The following is an 18,555-nucleotide window of genomic DNA, read 5'->3' as shown; positions in this document are numbered from 1 at the left end:
TAGGTATGACATTCTATGTGATTCTGTTTAATTAATTGATTATACTAATCGTTTATAATTTTACATATTTGTATTTTAAATGAGTTCAGAAGGAGATCCAGGGCCATTTAAGTCCAAACGAAAATGCGATCAGAACTTGGAAAGATGTTTACGTCGACCACCTCATGGAAGTTCAGAAGACGCGAATAATAAACAAGAGAGTATAGTTGCTAATTGGATAGCTCACACAGAAGAAACACCAAATGAACTAGAAGTGTTGAATTTTACCAGAAAACGGCAAATGTTAAAACCACGTCCAGGACTTTTTTGCCATACTATTCGACAACGACTTTATGGAGTTTATAATGGAAGAAACAAACACATATGCTGTGACTGTTTTATCGACCAGTTTGTCAGCAAATTCAAGAATTAGCGGATGGAAAAACCTTAGTGTGGATGAACTAAGAGTATTTTTCGGTCTACTGTTCCACATGGGTTACCATTCAGTTATCTAGAATACAAGATTATTGGAAAACCGATCGCAGGAAGAGTGCAAAAGTAAGCTCATTCCACTGTGGTGCTATATGGAAGTTAATAAAGCGATAACCAAGGAAAAAAATAAGTTAAAAACTGTGAAATGCGATGACCTCTGTTCAGTAGTTTTTCCTAGCTCATCAAAAAATCGCCGGATAGTACCTAGATATTGCATGCATTCAAGATCACTTTAAAGTATTGCAGTTTTATTATTATAAAACCTCGTAAAAAATCTAAATTTACTCTTCCAAGTTACTTAGGAAAAAACTTGCAGATTCACAAAATTATTATCAAACTGATATACTTTTGCAACTCAGCTAAAGCTATATTGCACCTATAAAACTTGGTAACCGCAAATAATTATCTGCATTCTTGAGATTAGTTTAGGGTTTTTAGGCGACAACGAATCCCTAATAAATCATGTTTGTTCGATTCGATCTTGAAGAAAAAATAATCAGGTAGCTGAACCGTTATTTACAACTCGAAATCTTCGTCTTTTGTGAAGTGGTTAGCTTTTACACAATGGTAGAATTCTATGACAATCATATAGTCAAATAAAAAAAAGGTTTTTATTCATACGGCACAGCTTCTGATGGTGAATGCATATAAATTATACAATCCCATTCTGGAGACAGAATGTTGAATTTGTATGACTTTAGACTCTGTATTGTAAAGGGACTTTTACCAGTAAAACTGCCAAGTCAAATGGTTTCGACAGAAAAACATGTACTTTCTGTAATAAGCAAAAAATGTCAAAACAAAGAAAATTTTCAAAGGACAAAACGAAAACGCTGTCGCTTATGCAGCAAAGAAGGAAAAGGAAGAAAACTAACCATTTATCACTGCAATAATTGTAAAGATAAGCCAGGGATATGTGAGCAATGTATTGACAAATATCATAGATTATTGTAGTGTTTTCATTTTAAAAAACTTTTTTATACGTGCTAATAAAATTGGCAGTTGTTGCTTATGGTTTTAATTTTTCGAAAAAAACACTTTATGTTATTTCTTGTTTTTTATTCTTTTTTTTACATGAAACAATGTTAATTACTGTCTTATTAATACCATTTAGAACTAAAACGAAAAAAAAATTAGTTGGCTTCTGGCAACCACTAACTATTTCAACGTGGCACTGCTGGTAGCGAACGTGTTAACGAACAAAATGCTTTGCGTTGTTAAGGTTATTTTGTGCATATCAGTGGCGCCGAGAAAGGTCCAGGTTTTGGAATTTTTACCTTTACCTTAAAATTAATGAAAATCACCGAAAACGTCTACGTATTTTTGTAAAGCAGTGATTTTTTTTCCGCTTCTATTTCGAAATCACCCTGTATGTATATGAAATCAGGTAACTTAAAAGTATATTCTCAATTGATGCATTGACATTAATGGCCGATGAAGGGATATTTATAGTCGATCGGGGATTTCGGGACTTCGTAGCCCATATTTAAAATAACAAAAAAATCTAATATTTATGCCCAATTTATTGGCAAAGAGGCAAAAACAATTCACCACGAACGAGGCTAATGCTTTTAGAATGGTGACTTTTATAAGATATTTGTTGAAGTCAGCAAACGGGTGTGTCAAAAAAAATTTTTTTTTTTCGAAACGTTATATCTAATAATCATTTGCCCAATTTAATGGATTTTTCAAAATGTGATGTGCGCTAATTAATGAATCTGAGCAACTCAAAGATAAAATTAATCGAGCCGTGCACAGGTAGTTAAACACTATAGATATGAAATGAAAACAACCTTCACCAGTACACAGATTAATGTGTCCCAACAATTTGCAACAAATGGTTGAGCCAGAATGTTTAGACACCAGATCAACCCCCTGAAGAAATTCGGACTTCAAAATTTTGACTTTGGCAAAGTTTCAAGGCAAAATATACGTGGATCCCTTATTTTGTGTTAAAATTCACAAAACCAGACGAATTATTCAAACTTGCATTCAATCGAAATACGTTAAATCTAAAAAACATCAATGCTTTTTGGGTTTTGATTCAAGTAAACAAGGGCATAAAGCAAGTTATTGGCAAGTACTTTTTATTCTTTTTTTATTTCATTATAATTATTGAATTGAACGTATTCTAAAAATTTTTGTTTTAGGTTATTTTTGTAATTGTAATTCAGCTGCTCGCTTATTGCGATATTAGTTCGCCAGAAATTAATCCAAAAAAGCGTCACTTTTTTAAAAACATAATTAATGCTATAAAGTAACTCTGAATTTTCAGCAAATGAAGAAAATGGTGGAAAACTCAACTTGTCTTGTTCCATTTTTCACCAAAAGGATGAAGATGATATTGAAATGTGAATTAAAATATGTGGTATCGAGATATTAAATTTTTCTTAAAAATAGTCTAGTCCCTAAATTTTCGTGTTGAGCTCCACAGTTTTCACAACTTATGACCTTGGAATGTGGGATTCAAAATAAATGAGATTGTCGCATCTGACGTTTATCGATTTAATTGATAAAATCTTCAAATTTAGCAAACCCAAATAATAAGGAAAGTAGTACAAAGAAATAGCAAGAAAAAATTGCAAAAAAAACGGGAAAATACGATTCAGTTAAAGCAAAAAATTTAATGTTTTCAAATAAACACGTTCAGTTTTAAACTCGACTAATCCAAAAGATTAAGATTTTATCTCAGATAACAATAATCGAGTTAAATTCGATATCGTTGCCTAAACAAAGAGACGATAAAACGTTAGTAATTGGTTGGTACGCACAGGCCAGCATAAATTCTATTCAAAGTGAAAAAAAACGAACAAGAATCATGTATTTACAACCGAAATTCTGGGGTGAGTTGAATATTACCCATCATTTCACGACTAAAATTGATAACATTGATCAATTTATCAAAAACCTTATAATTATTTTCTTTTAGTTTTTTAAACGACCCGGCACAACCGACAAAGGTAAAAACTATGAAGACTTGTTGATCGCTTTTTTGGCACTAGACTTGACTCTAATTGACGACGTCACAAATTTTTTCTTATCATCAAACGATAAAAAGTTTGGAAATTTCGATGACGTTGTTGTCAGAATTGTCTACAAAAATAATAACTAAAAACCATTTGGCAGCAACGACAAACGATTTTAGTCTACAGAAATACTAGCAATCGTACGAAAAAATTCAAAGCGAGTTTGGAAACGCTGACTCGTACTGAGTTTATATACTTTCGGTGTCTTTGAAAAGTCCCAAATTTCTATTTGTCTGATCACAAAGATCTTAAAATGGAAGCAAAAGTAAACCACATTAAGCATCTTCTTGACACTTCTGATCAAAGCTTGGTTGGTTGATTTCTCGGGATAAGATAAGAAGCTACAGAAATTTTTCGAGCATTTTCTGTTTCTTCCCAACCAGAAGAACGTGGAGGAACTTGGTTGATGAGAACTTCACTTTGACTGACATGATGAGATATTGCATTAAAGAAAAAATCAAGTTTGGACATTTTAAGATAGTGTCAGGGGAACAAAGTGACTTTTTTAATGAAACGTTACAACAAAGCAGAAGATATAAAAGCTCAGCAATACGAAATTCTTGCTCTAAAAACGTATCTGTTTGAAGAAGATCTAAAAAATATACAAACATCATCCTGAACAAGGCCAGAAAACCAAAAATCGACAAAGGCAAAATTATAACAAATAGTTGCGGGGAGTACTTTGTTGCATCTTGGTTTTCTAAGAACTTCAAAGAAGTAACTAACTTTGAAGACTTTACAACGTATTTTAAAAACGGTGAGGTCGCTGAAAGACTAAAGGCAAAAGGAGCGGATGTTGACATAGTCGATGTTAATAGAATCAGTCCAAAAATATTATAAGATTTACTTTGAACCAACTCTTTTAATAACATGGATTTTTACGATGGTAAGTTTTCATTATGAACATTTACAAACTATAAATGTTTTTTTTTTCAGAAGAACAACATCAAGCTTCACGGTTTGAAGTGCTTATTTGTGCCATGCCTTGGTTCAAACTGTTTGAACTGATCTAGATTCAATTAAAAATGAAATTAAGTTTTTGTTTTTCAACTCCTTTCTGGGATTTTAAAGCAGCAAATATTCATGTACCAATTCTGGTATATAATTTTCTCTCCCATTTCAGTATAACAATTAATGGTAAAATCAAAACTCTTAACTTTCTTAAACATTTTACTAATCAAAATCCTACAACAATCTCACAGAACCAAATTTTCCAATTGAAAGAAATTGATAACCCATTTAAACAATTATTATTCAAATTTTCTAATTTAATTAAATTTGACATTAACAGACCCACAAAACATATCACATTTTACAAAATTCAAACTGCAGATCCTGCCAAATGCCAATTTCTGCCAAATGTAGAAAAATGAATCCTAAATAGCTTTCTTTTCTAGAACAACACATTAAAGAGACTTAAATTTAGATAAGTGTATTTTTGGGAAAACAGAAATTGATTTTCTTGGTCACCATGTTTCAAAAAATGGATTTTTATCTCAATCTTTAAAAATTAAAGCTATTATAATTTATCCAGTTCCACAAACCCAAAAACAATTAAGACATTTTTTAGGTCTAATTTTAAACTTTTTAATTTTAAATGTATTATTTTTTTGGGTCACATGCGTATTTTTAACTTGTGGATGTTTTATAAATTTTAACCATAAAAAAAATGACTGGACATAAAAAATGTACTTTTTCGTTTTTGGAAAAATGTACCGTTTCAAAAAAACAATTTTTTTTTGAAAGATAATAGGAAAATTGATTATCTAAGTGATAATAGGGGCTATTCTGTATCGAGTCTGTTAAATTTAAAGGGTACGTTAAAATAGTCAGATTTAACGGTGCGGGGTTTAAATAGCTCTTCTGTATCATGAAATAAACGTAGTTCGTTAAAATGGAGAATTTTAACGTACGTCTGTTAATTCGATTGTGAACGAGCCCTAGTGGTATGTTTGCGCGTGCGCATTTTGTGATTTTCACTACTATCATCGAGAGAAATGAAACTAATGAGAATGACAAATCGTAAATAATATTAAAAAAAATATTTGAACAATGTATAAACGTAACTGGAAACTTGAAACACATTTTTTGGTCATTTTGGTCCAACATCAATATTTAGGAATGTAGAAAATCCTTGCATATTAAAAGTTTAGGTCAAAGATAATAAAATGCAAATTTATTTATTACCAAAACGTGCAGTTTTTTACTTAGTTTTATTTATTACAAATAGGTAAATTATTTGCGAACATTACTTTGTCGATATCTTTTTGAAACTATTTTAATGAGTGTCTAGAATGCATTTCTGTAATTTTTAGAACATGACCAAGTCGCTATCCATCGTAGAGAGCTCTTAAATAAAAATCTAATGTGAAAATGCATTTTACAATACTTATACAACATAATATTACTATTTTAAATTGTTTATTAGAATCAAAGGGTTTTATTTAAATTTATTTAAATAATCGGAACAATTTGAATCATAAATTATTTATTCGACGAAGAAAATGGCTCGCTTTAATTGCTAATTCAAATTAAATTTCATGTTTTATCTGAATATAAAAATTCATTCAATAATAATTAAAGTAACTTCAAATTTCACCTCATACATGTGATTTCTTTGTTATCAAAAATTTATCAAATGCATCAAATTTGATGTAATTGCATTTGAAGAATTCAACAAAATTCATCTTATTTCGTAACATTTATTAAATAACCTCGAAACCAACTGTCAAAGTGAATCTAAAAGCACCCTGTTAAATTTAAAGGATGGCCTCGGCTTGCCTTTAAAATAAGCAGCTTTTTAACGTACTTCGGTTAAAATTTTAACGGACTTCGGTGATACAGAATAGGAATTTCACTTTAAGGGACCTTTATAATTTTAACATACCTTTAAAATTAACAGACTCGATACAGAATAGCCCTTATTGACTTATACAGTGAATATATATTTGCATAGATTCCATAGAATCCATCATTTTGTGTGTTTGTTCACTTTTAAAATGATATTTATTGATTTGCAAGTTTATCATATTTTCACTTTGTAATTAAATGTTTTTAAATCTACTGAATTCAATCTTCCAATTTACAAAGTTTTACATCATTTTCAAGCAAATTGCATTATTGAATTTTAATTTAGGCCTAAAAATTGACTGGGGTCTGGCAGACCCCACCAGACTAATATCGTCCGGCTGAGCTAGCAGACTACTGGAAGGTTAAAACCACTTAACAATTTAGTTCTTCCTGGTAAATCCACATCAAAACTTGTGTTCATTTAAATGCTAGTGAAGTTCAAGTATTTAATGAAGCTAAAAATGCACTTGCAAAAGTAACTCACCTAAGAAATTATTCGAAAATTTCAATTGCATGTGATTCCTCTTCAACTTGCATTGCAGGTGCTTTACAACAATTTTATAAAATTTCTTTCTAGTACGGAACAAAAATAGTGTTTTTTAATTATTAACAATTTACTTTAGTATTTAAAAAATTAAAATTTTAGATATTGGATCGAAGGTCAAAAGTTTACTATTTTTACAGATCATAAACCTTTATGTAATGCCATTAAAAATCATCTGAAAATTATTTACTTCGTGATTTCAGATATTTAGAATTTATTTCTCTTTTTACAATTACAACAGATATTCAACATATTAAAGGTGAAACTAATATTCCCACAGATGAATTAACAAAAACTTGCCTCTTTAATGATTCAATAAACATTGATTTCAAAGCAATAGAATGTGCTCAAAATGACAAATAAATGATGAACTTAAAACTTTGTTAGAATACCCAAATTTTGATTTTGCCTAAATAAATATTAAAGGTGATATAATGTTATGGGTAGACAAAAGCAATAATTTGTTAAGACCATAAATTCCTTAACAGTTTAGATTTTTAATTTTTGAAAAAATTCATAGTTTGGCTCGTCCAGACATAAAATCTTCTCAACCTTTAATTTGTAGACGAATTGTAGTCAAATATGCAAAACGATATAAAAAAATGGGTTAAATCTTGCAATAACTGTCAAAGAAGTGAAACAACAAAACATTCATTTTTACCATTTCAAGCTAGATTGTAGATTTAAACAAATTTATTGAGATAAGACGCATCTTGATAAAATCGTCCAGAAAAAAAAACAAAAAAGGTTAATTTGGTACTTAATGGGTACTTAATGTGAATTAGGTATTTAAGTACATATATCCTAATAAAAAATTGAATTTTTAATTTGGGAACCCTAAGCAAATTTATAAAAGAGATAAAAATGAAATTTATCCCATGTGTAGAGCCAGTTCTTTTTACGAAAGAGAGCTATGCACACTAAAATTGTTAAACAATTAGTAGAGCCAATTTTCCTCGTATTGGGACAGTGCATACTGATTGATCCCTCATCGGCCGCCGCGCGATCTCCCACTCCTACCTACCGTAGCTACGGCACTGCAAAATAGCGCAAACCGTCCGAGCCTTAGTCATAACACTCGGGCAGTATTTGAAGCTCCGTTGTCAAGTTACAGTTGCAGCAGGTACCAAATAGTGATTTTATGGCTTAATTGCAGTACTCACTATACAAAAGCATTAAACGGGTAAATTAGCAGATTCTTAAATTTTCTTATCTTTTACATCTTTTGTGTAATGAGTTCCCGCAATTAAGTCTTTCATACTTGCATTTTTTGTCTCTCTAATATCTACTGCCGCCGAACGATTAAAAATCGACCGAGTCGTAATAAAATTCGATACTCGTCGCGTTCATTTCATTTATTTGTTGTACTTTTGCATAAGTACCCCTAAAAAGAGCCTGTTAGATACTTGGTATTTATGCAAATTTTTTATACAGACTATCAACAAATGTTTGTCCATCAAATAATGATCTGTGATTGAACAATGAATTCGCGCTTCCTGATTTTTAAGTGTAAGTTACGCATACATACGGAAAACACACCTTGATGTCGAACTCGATTAAATAAATCAATCTCCGCTAATGTTTCCTTCGTTGCTCGGACCGATTTAAATAAGTGCCGAGACAAAAAAAAACCGCTACCGTACATGTTGTGTGTACAAAAAATCAGACCCTTTTGAAATGTTTATGACTGAGTCTCTCGACTTAATGGTCATGGTTTTGTCCCCACGAACATTAAAGCATTTTGAAACATCTACCACGTCAGCAAAGCCGGACGAACGAAAACGATTTTTAAAAATTTATTTCTCGAAAACCAAACGGCCGAAAAGGACGAAAACCGGCCACTTTGTTAGTTTGGAAACTCGTCGATTTTTCTAGCGGGGCAAAAGGAGCGAGAATGGTACGGTTCGGAAGGAGATAATTTTGAAAGTACGTACACGCTCGAACTCGAACATCTCAACTTTTAGAGTGAGGGTTACCCTACACGTTTTAGTATAGAGTTAATTGTTCACCTTCCTTTTTATGACGAAATAGTTATTTACAGTCGCGTGTGGTAACTTACATTTTACAGCGCAAAATCAGTGCTTTAGTTATTGAGCGCTGTAAAATGGTTAACGCACGAAAGTTGTATTAAGCTTTTTAGCCGAAAAACTTTTAATCGAAATAATTGAGTTTTTTAAAATTCATGAGAACTGTCACATGAAATTTATAAATTTCGTCATCTGTCAATTCTGTCAATTCTGTAGTTGGTCCATAAAAAGTACACAAGATGGCGCTGTATTAAAAAATGTTTTAATATGACTTTAAAAATAGTAATATTGTCTTAATTAATATAATAATTTAGGTAAATACCCCTTTGGTGATCAATCTTTATTGGAAAACGACCATACCGCCCTGGATGCTTAAATAACTATTGGGAAAAATCCAATAAGAATCTACATAACAAAATTCAAAAAGAAAAGATACTAAATCAATTCAAAAAATTGTCTTGGAATGTTCAGAAGTTTATTATTATTACTATTATTAGAACATATTATAGACCCACTAATGTCTAGTTTTATCTAGATACATAGTCTTTTCCTTATCACAAAAACGTCTGTTTTCCTCGTCCAATTTTATTTATTGCAATAATAAATTGATCACCACTAATAGATTATGTTATATCCCCAGATCAATTAAAAATCCTTCAAGTAAAACACATCTCTGACATTGTTTTCACCATGAAGAAGCTTCTAGTGTTGTTGATTCTGTTCAAACCGACAATAAGTGATGACAAAGTATTGAGAGTTAAAAAAAGTCATCAAGTAGTAGTTTCTCTTTCGAGAAAGATGTCTGTTATTGGATTTTTTTACATCGGATAGCAACGCCAATTTGATGATTCTTTAAATTATATGTACCATACCTCTTTTTACACATTTTTTTTAGTACGAAACTCGCATTATTGGAGGAGAAGAAGCTTACATCAACAAATACTTTTTCACTGCTGCAATTACAGTCCAAACCAATACAAGTCGGTTCTTCTGTGGTGGCGCGATCTTCACAAATCAGTGGATAATCACTGCCGGACAATGCGTTTATGGGTATCCTAAAAATTTTGGTTTCATAGTTTGGTGACACTGAAAAAATAATCAAAATCAAACGTTTCACATTCAGTGTCATCAAAATGTCATTGAAACTTGGTAGTAAAAGTATGTACTTTTCAGGGCTACTCTTTTTACCATAAAACTAGGCTCGGTGCACCTTGAAAAAGAGGACCCAAATCGGGTAACACTTGCGACCTCTGAGTATATTTTACACCCGGACTTCAATGCTTTGACGTTGGAAAATGACATTGGTTTGATTAAATTGAGAATTCCAATACAATATACAGGTAGGTGGGATTTAAGTTGGTAGTACTGGAGTCCAAAGACATTATAGATTATATAAGGCCTCTCATTCCTCTTGCGACGCACGAATTACCTGCCAAAACGAATCTGAGGATTATTGGATGGGGACAAACCAGCGATGGTAAGTGAATTTTTTATATCAGGTGGTCTATTAAAAATGTTTTTACGGTAGAAAATGCATCTTGGTTATTAACTCACACTATTTTATACGAAAAATCGATGTTCGATTTTCCGAATTTATCACAGACTTACGTTTTCAATGAAACATCACCAACTTTGTTAGTTAATTTTTAAACTTTTTTTTGTTTTTGTTTCCGTTAGAAGTTTTTTTTTAGGATGTGTATACAGGGTGATTTTGAAATAGAGGCGGGAAAAAAAGCCAACTAAAAAATAAAAAAAATCGTGCAGGCATAAACCTATAGGCCCCATGCAAACGTGTGTCCGAACTTGACATAAAAACGTCAAATAATATACACATGTTAGGAACTGATAGATATCAAGACATACGTTCTATTAACTATTAATCAACTAAATCATTCCATTATGTACCTTGTACCATTATGTACCTTGTACATATTTTTTAATACAGTGAACATTCGATATAGTCTCTTTGAAAACAATTTTTTTAAAAAGTTGCTTTTATCAAAAATGATTATATCGAAATGGCTAGACGATATTTTAAGAATAATATTATGGTATCTCTATGTATATGCAGACACAGAAAAGACAAAGAGCTTGCCTAGGCAATAACTTAAAGATAAAAAATAGTCACTTTATATACCGAATATACATAAAATAACCAGAGAATTTATCAACAGGAACGAAAAATCAATAATAAATAATTAAGAAATGTGGGACAAGGTAAAGAGCATAAACAATAACGAAAGAGGTATAAACTGAAAGAATCACAAAAGAAATACCTTGCAAATACAAATATAGAAAACTGCGAAGAACACCAAATTGTCAAGAGCAAGAACAAACAGTAAGATAAAACAAGAAAAGGAAAGAACATGAAAAAAATTTAAAAAAAATTAACAGAAACATTCTTCAGAACGATAAACTGTCTCTTTTGTTTTTGCATCTTTAACACGGTTATTTTAGCGACTGACAGTTGATGTGATTATATCGAATGACAGAAACTAAATTAGTTGACAATATCAAAGGTTGCTTGTATTAAAAGCTTCTTATATCAAAGGTGATGATATCGAATGTTCACTGTATATATATATTTTTCAACTGTCAACAGGCAACTCATCATTGACCGATGACCTTCAAGTGGCAACTGTCAGTTCCATTACAAACGAAGAGTGCAAGATTTATTACGGAAACCAAATTACTGATAAAATGGTTTGTGTTGTCGGCAATTACAACGAAGGAGCTTGTCATGTAAGTTATGTCAAACTAAGATGCAAAGTGTACAATACAGTAGTGACAAGAAGAAAAACTTGATTGCATTATAGTTACTTTCGGTTTTTTACGTTTGCAGAAGACCGGAAACTTAGTGAAGCGACATTTCGAAAATGTAGGCTAGATGTCGCTATTGTTTTACACTGTGGTCATAACAGAAAGACCAATTCATTTCAACTTTCAAAGCCCACTTATATGTTGTGTCAATTCAAACTGTTATTTTAGGGAGATACCGGTAGTCCTTTAATCGACAGTTATAGCAAATATTCTGCGATCCACGTTGGAATTGCAAGTTTTGTGAGCGGAAACGGATGCGAAAGTACTGATCCTTCTGGATATACAAGGATGTATGCTTATGTGAATTGGATATACAATGTTACCCGCGTTTGAAATTGCATAAAAATAATACATATGTTACTGATTTATTTGTTTCTCTTTCTTTTTAAAATTACCAGCCGCAACTGAATTTCAACTTGACTGCAGGTCTTCAATTTTTTCTATTTTTTTTCTTAACGTTGGGCCGAAAACTGTATTTGAAATACTCGGGCGATGTATGCATACAATCTGGTCTCGTGCTTCAGCAGTTCTATTTGTACGAAATGCAGTAGTCCACGTGCTCGTTATGAAATATAAACTTCACGATTTTGTGTTTTGAATGTTTCGCAGCCTACGAACTTTATTTTTATTAAAGAGTATTTGGTTTGCACATAATTTTCAGTTGTCATGCATTTTAGTAAGAAATCTTCTGACATTTATTATCTTTGCATTCCAATCCTTTGTCACAGCGAGCACTTGGTGGACTTGGTCCTCCGACAGTAACAAAATAGGACTCATTCAACTCTATAAATAACCAATTATAAACAATAAATATTTACATCTAATTTCACAGATAAGTAAATATAATGTCTATGTGTGTATACAGTATGTTCATATACTAAATGGGTCGGTTATTTGCTTGCAACCCAAATTACTTATATTATGACATGTGTATAGTATACTGGACTTCTATCAAAAAATATAACAAGAGAAAATGTGCCGATTTTTGGCAACATGAACAAACTCTGTTTTCGTTTTCGTTATTTCGAACTTAAAAATTGATTCTTCCAACTATTCCAAAAAAAAAACTGTGAAATTGTTGACTATTTGAAGTAAGTGGCAAATTAAGGCTAGAGCTTACTGGATGTCATCTTTTTATCGAAACCTCGTATTTTGGATTGTAGGCAACGGACACATATAGTGGTGGATAAGTATATTAAGACATCCTGTATATTTACAATAACTTACGAAGTAAGTGAACGCATTGTTCACAACAACCACAGAATCCTCCAGGACCCAGTACTTCATGTGGTCCTTCACATTTTGGAGCCGGATCACACTTGACGGATTTACAGGGATCTGGTGGACAAACGATACTAAATGCAGTCGCACAAAGCATGTAAAATATGAACAGAACAATTAAGAACCTCATGTTGACGTCTAATGTGTTTCTACAGAAGTTCTGGTATTTAAAACGAGTATGACGTCAAGCTAGACCGTAATCGCTTGTGATAAGAAAAAAGTACACTTACTTAGTATTCACTGATTGTACAAAAAAATATAGAAAAATATGCATCAAGTAATTTGAAACTCTTTTTTTACTTTTGTACACGGCCCACGCCTGACTTTTTTTAAGGGCAGTGCATTTTACGTTTCAGTAACGAAATTTCAGTAAAGAAATGTAATTTTCCTACGACCCCATATGAAAGTGACATTTTCCACACGGTTAAATGACTCCGAAAGTTGATGTTTTCGTACATCCATTTCCGAAAGTAAAAGTCACTAGTGTGATATGTGTGGCGGCATTCTGTCGCCAATTGTAAATACTTTTGTATAAAATGTAAAATAGTCCGGTATTTCCCATCCTTCCTAACCGAGTACCCAAGTCCATAAATCCATCCGGTCTTCCCATACTTTCCGCCATCTGGTCAACACTCCTACACTTTCTTTACCTGATCATCCCTTCATCCTGACCAGTCTTCTCCCGACACTCGCAAAGAAAAGTACGAAATAAACGTTGTACTGAAAATTGTGAGAGTATCATTCACTAACCACCGAGCTGAACTTTAGTCGCTAAAGTGGTGACCCCGACGTGATATTTTACGAAAAGGAGTTAGTGATCAAGTGAAAAATACGTGCGCGAAAATGACTGACGGAAATTCCGGTGGTAACGCAGTTGACCGCGTTTCGGTCCGAATTCCGCAATTCATGCCAGAAGATCCTGAAATCTGGCTGGAACTTGTGGAGAGAAATTTTGCAATCAGCCGGATTACCTGCGAAGAAACGAAATTTAATTATGTGGTAACGAATATGGAATCGCGGTACTGCGCGGAAATTCGCGACATCCTCATGAAGCCACCAGATGCACCGTACACTGCTCTGAAAACGGCGCTTGTGACACGATTCAGCCAGTCCCAAGAAAAGAAGACCCGTCGACTTCTCGAACAGGAAGAAATTGGAGATTCGACACCATCACAATTCCTGAGACGATTGCGAGCTCTTGCTGGATCCTGCGTCACCGACGAATTATTAAGAACCCACAATTTACAGGGGATTTTGGCGACACAGAAGAAAGCGTCGCTCGAAGAAGTGGCCGAATTAGCAGATGCCGTCGCAGACGCCGTTCCAAATAAAAACGTGTTGGAAACATCGGTTAAAAGAATCGATGACGACCGTCTTGGCAGACTGGAAAAGCTCATCGAAGAGCTGGCACAAATGATGGGTAAGTCCCAAATTCGCGGCCGTAACCGCAACTATGAGAGATCCCCATCGCGATCGCGCGGAAGATCACCGCATCAACGAGAAGAAGAGTTTGACCATTGCTGGTACCATAGGAAATTCAAAGAAAACGCCCGTACCTGCAGGAAGCCGTGTAAGTTTTCCACAGACGAATCTTCGGGAAACGCAGCGGGCAGTCGTTGATGGCGACCGGCGACATGAGCCCGACAAACATCCGCCGCATATATGTGACTGATAAACTTTCAAAAACTCAATTCTTAATAGACACTGGTGCGGATCTGTGCGTATTTCCAAAAACAAAGGTGCGAGGTGCGCGAGAAAAATCGACGTATGAACTTTCAGCAGCGAATGGTAGCGTAATTGCGACGTATGGGACAATAACGCTCAATTTAAATTTTGGCCTACGTCGCGACTTTACTTGGCAGTTCGTGGTAGCCGACGTGGCGAAACCAATTATCGGCATTGATTTTTTAAGATATTTTAATCTCCTCATAGATTCGCGAGGTAAACGCCTTTTAGACGCGACGACTCATCTTTCCTCTACAGGCCAGGTAGTTGGGTCCGAAGTGATTCCTAGCGTGAAGATTATTACGGGATTATCGCCATTCCATTCTTTGCTTGCCAAGTTCCCAGAAATAACACGTCCGCGAGGAACAATTTTCCCCCCGAAGCACGCGACAAAACACCATATTCAGACGACACCGGGACCACCAATTTCACTGAAACCGCGACGCCTGGATCCAAGTCGCTTGGGTGCTGCAAAAAAGGAATTTGACGCTATGCTTAAAGCCGGAACCGCTCGTCCTTCCAAAAGTTCGTGGTCGTCACCGCTACACATGGTACCAAAAAGCCAGAATTCGTGGAGACCATGTGGAGATTACCGTGCTCTTAATGCCAGAACGGAACCTGACCAATATCCGGTAAGACATATCCACGATTTTGCCCAGACCCTCCATGGAAAAAAGATTTTTTCCACTATTGATTTGGTGAAAGCATTTAATCAAATTCCGGTCGCTGAAGAGGACATTCCCAAAACAGCCATTACTACTCCGTTTGGTATGTTTGAATTCCCATATATGACTTTTGGCCTTCGCAACGCAGCCCAAACATTCCAACGTTTTATAGATGAAGTGCTCCGTGATTTAAACTTTTGCTACGCGTATATAGACGATATTTTATTGGCATCATCTTCCGTGGACGAACACTGGACACATTTAAACCTATTATTTAGCAGGTTGCGCGAATATGGTGTCGTGATTAATCCCTCAAAGTGCGTATTCGGACAAACAAGTGTAAAATTTTTAGGATATTTAGTTTGTGAGAACGGAACGAAACCACTTCCCGAAAAAGTAGACGCCATTCTTTCATACCCGCGACCGAAAACTATTAAGGAACTTCGTCAGTTCTTAGGCGTGTTAAAATTTTATCGACGATTTATTCCGGAAGCAGCACGAACCCAAGCTGCCCTGAATGCATATCTTCAAGGGAACGCGAAAGGACGTACTCCCGTCCAGTGGACGGAAGAAACCGTTTCAGCCTTCGAGATGTGTAAGAAGAGTTTAGCGGAAGCTGCGATATTGACACATCCCAACCAACAAGCTTCGTTAGCTTTATTTTGTGACGCGTCAGATACGACCATCGGTGCAACAACATTGCAACACGTTGACGATTCTTGGCAGCCACTAGGATTCTTCTCGAAAAAATTGAGCAATGCCGATAAAAATTACGCCACGTACGATCGTGAGCTTTTGGCAATTTATGAAGCTGTAAAATATTTTCGATACATGGTGGAAGCGCGAACGTTCACCATTTTTACAGATCATCGCCCAATTACATTTGCGTTTAGGAAGAAAAACAAGCAATGTACTCCTCGACAGTTTCGGTATTTGGACTTTATTGCTCAGTTTACAACTGACATACGACATGTTGCCGGAAAAGACAACGTTGTTGCAGATGCTCTGTCCCGCATTGAAGAAGTTGATGCTTCCTTGGATTTTGCAAAACTTGCTCTATCACAAAACGATGATGAAGAACTGCAAAATTTAATTTCATCAAAGTCCACATCGCTTCAACTTAAGCGTATTACAATGCCCGGAACCAACGTATCATTATATTGTGACATTTCGACACAAAGGGTCCGACCATTTGTCACTTCTGAACATTGAAGAACAGCTTTTAATTCGGAGCATCGCCTGGCTCATCCCGGAGTAAAAGCGACGGTGAAAATGGTTACCGACCGTTTTGTTTGGCCATCAGTGAAAGCTGATTGCAGACAATGGGCACAAGCGTGTGTGCAATGCCAAAAATCAAAAATTTCGGGACATGTTTCTTCGCCATTGGGATCCTTCACTAGCCCATCTTCGCGATTCGAACACGTTCATATAGATATCGTGATCATGCCACTATCGCAGGGTTTTCGGTATTGTCTAACTTTGGTCGATAGGTTCACGCGATGGCCGGAAGCAGTTCCAATGGAAAATCAAGAGGCCGAAACCGTTGCGAAATTATTCTATTCGAACTGGATCTCAAGATTCGGTTTGCCCCTACGTATCCACTAATGACCAAGGAAGGCAGTTTGAGTCGCATTTATTTAAACATCTAAATAATTTATTAGGTACGACTCATTTCCACACAACGGCATATCACCCCGCAGCCAATGGCATGGTGGAGCGACTACATCGGCAGTTAAAAGCTGCAATCAAGTGCCACCAGAACGACCGCTGGACCGACATTTTACCAACGGTAATGATGGGAATCCGAGCCGCGTGGAAGGAAGACATCCAAACCAGCGCTGCCGAGATGGTTTATGGCGAGCCAATCCGACTTCCGGGAGAGTTTCTAGTATCCCGAGATCCACCAATCCAGAGTGAATACGCCACCGACTTTGTGAAGGAACTGCGAAAACACTTCAAAGATCTTCGCCCCGCTGAAACACGACGTCACGACGAAAAGAAGATTTTCGTGTTTAAAGATTTGGCAACGACTCAACAAGTATTCGTCCGACACGACGGTCCGAAAATTGGTCTACAGCAACCGTATGATGGTCCTTTTCCGGTTGTCACACGTGGTGATAAAACATTTACCATAAATATCCGAGGCCGCGATGTCAAAGTTTCTATCGACCGACTGAAACCGGCATACATCATGAACGAGGAGCTTTTACAAGAAGAACGCCAAAGACAATCACCTATGTCCGCGCCTCAAGAAATCCCTCCAGATCCACCTATCACGAGAAGTGGAAGACGTGTCAGATTCCCAGAAAGGTTACAAGTTGGGATACGTAACCACTAGCAGGGGGATGCTGTGGCGGCATTCTGTCGCCAATTGTAAATACTTTTGTATAAAATGTAAAATAGTCCGGTATTTCCCATCCTTCCTAACCGAGTACCCAAGTCCATAAACCCATCCGGTCTTCCCATACTTTCCGCCATCTGGTCAACACTCCTACACTTTCTTTACCTGATCATCCCTTCATCCTGACCAGTCTTCTCCCGACACTCGCAAAGAAAAGTACGAAATAAACGTTGTACTGAAAATTGTGAGAGTATCATTCACTAACCACCGAGCTGAACTTTAGTCGCTAAATATGAATATATCCGCACAGACTTGTCAAAATTGACAGTTATTTTCAAATACAAATGTAACTCCTGAATTTTTGTCTCAAATATCTAGACAATTCACTGTAAAACAACATGCATAATGATAAAAATGAATTGGTTAGGTCATTTTTGACAAATCAGTTTTAACAGATCTGTGCGGATATATTCATATCACACTAGTGACTTTTACTTTCGGAAATGGATGTACAAAAACATGAACCATCTAAATATGTGGAATACGTCACTTTTTTATGAGGTTGTAGAAAAATGACACTTAGAATAGATAAGAAATGAACTATTGTCGAAACTTATGGTTTCTTTCTGATGATGAAAGGTCGTAGGAAAAATAGCGTACATAACTCGTCGGAAAGTGTCTTTCTTGCACTCGTGTAATATCTGCACTCGGCTGGCGCCTCGTGCATCTACTTTTACACTCGTGCGAAATTGGTCACTTTCTGTACTTGTTATGTAAATATCTATTTTGACCCTTAGAGTAACGC

At 35.2% G+C, this 18,555-nt stretch overlaps 2 protein-coding genes across 2 annotated transcripts; both read left to right on the top strand.

The window, feature by feature from the left end:
* The first annotated feature begins 9,608 nt into the window (after positions 1-9,608).
* Positions 9,609-12,071, top strand: LOC148166808 (brachyurin-like). The gene is made up of 6 exons (XM_088048450.1): positions 9,609-9,665; positions 9,814-9,968; positions 10,092-10,258; positions 10,306-10,395; positions 11,521-11,660; positions 11,907-12,071. Exons 1-6 carry the CDS (start codon positions 9,609-9,611, stop codon positions 12,069-12,071), a joined length of 774 nt encoding a protein of 257 aa, XP_087904576.1.
* Positions 12,072-13,862: 1,791 nt separating this feature from the next.
* Positions 13,863-17,747, top strand: LOC148166807 (uncharacterized). The gene is made up of 5 exons (XM_088048449.1): positions 13,863-14,589; positions 14,799-14,960; positions 15,003-15,512; positions 15,762-16,196; positions 16,900-17,747. Exons 1-5 carry the CDS (start codon positions 13,863-13,865, stop codon positions 17,745-17,747), a joined length of 2,682 nt encoding a protein of 893 aa, XP_087904575.1.
* Positions 17,748-18,555: the final 808 nt, after the last annotated feature.

This window comes from Gnatocerus cornutus, unplaced genomic scaffold, assembly GCF_029298725.1.
Source record: "Gnatocerus cornutus isolate USDA-ARS CGAHR unplaced genomic scaffold, icGnaCorn1.1 Chromosome13, whole genome shotgun sequence".
Lineage (NCBI taxonomy): Eukaryota > Metazoa > Arthropoda > Insecta > Coleoptera > Tenebrionidae > Gnatocerus > Gnatocerus cornutus.
Note: the sequence above shows the minus strand (reverse complement) of the source record. Positions and strands in the feature narration are given on the sequence as shown.

What these genes read in the sequence shown, in the direction of transcription:
- LOC148166808 (XM_088048450.1), top strand. Translation starts at nt 9,609, where the DNA reads ATGAAGAAGCTTCTAGTGTTGTTGATTCTGTTCAAACCGACAATAAGT. An exon ending in GCCGGACAATGCGTTTATGG is followed by an intron (nt 9,969 to 10,091) that starts GTATCCTAAAAA and finishes TGTACTTTTCAG; the next exon opens with GGCTACTCTTTTTACCATAA. An exon ending in ACAACGAAGGAGCTTGTCAT is followed by an intron (nt 11,661 to 11,906) that starts GTAAGTTATGTC and finishes CTGTTATTTTAG; the next exon opens with GGAGATACCGGTAGTCCTTT.
- LOC148166807 (XM_088048449.1), top strand. Translation starts at nt 13,863, where the DNA reads ATGACTGACGGAAATTCCGGTGGTAACGCAGTTGACCGCGTTTCGGTC. An exon ending in CCGTACCTGCAGGAAGCCGT is followed by an intron (nt 14,590 to 14,798) that starts GTAAGTTTTCCA and finishes ATGAACTTTCAG; the next exon opens with CAGCGAATGGTAGCGTAATT. An exon ending in AAATTACGCCACGTACGATC is followed by an intron (nt 16,197 to 16,899) that starts GTGAGCTTTTGG and finishes TTTGGTCGATAG; the next exon opens with GTTCACGCGATGGCCGGAAG.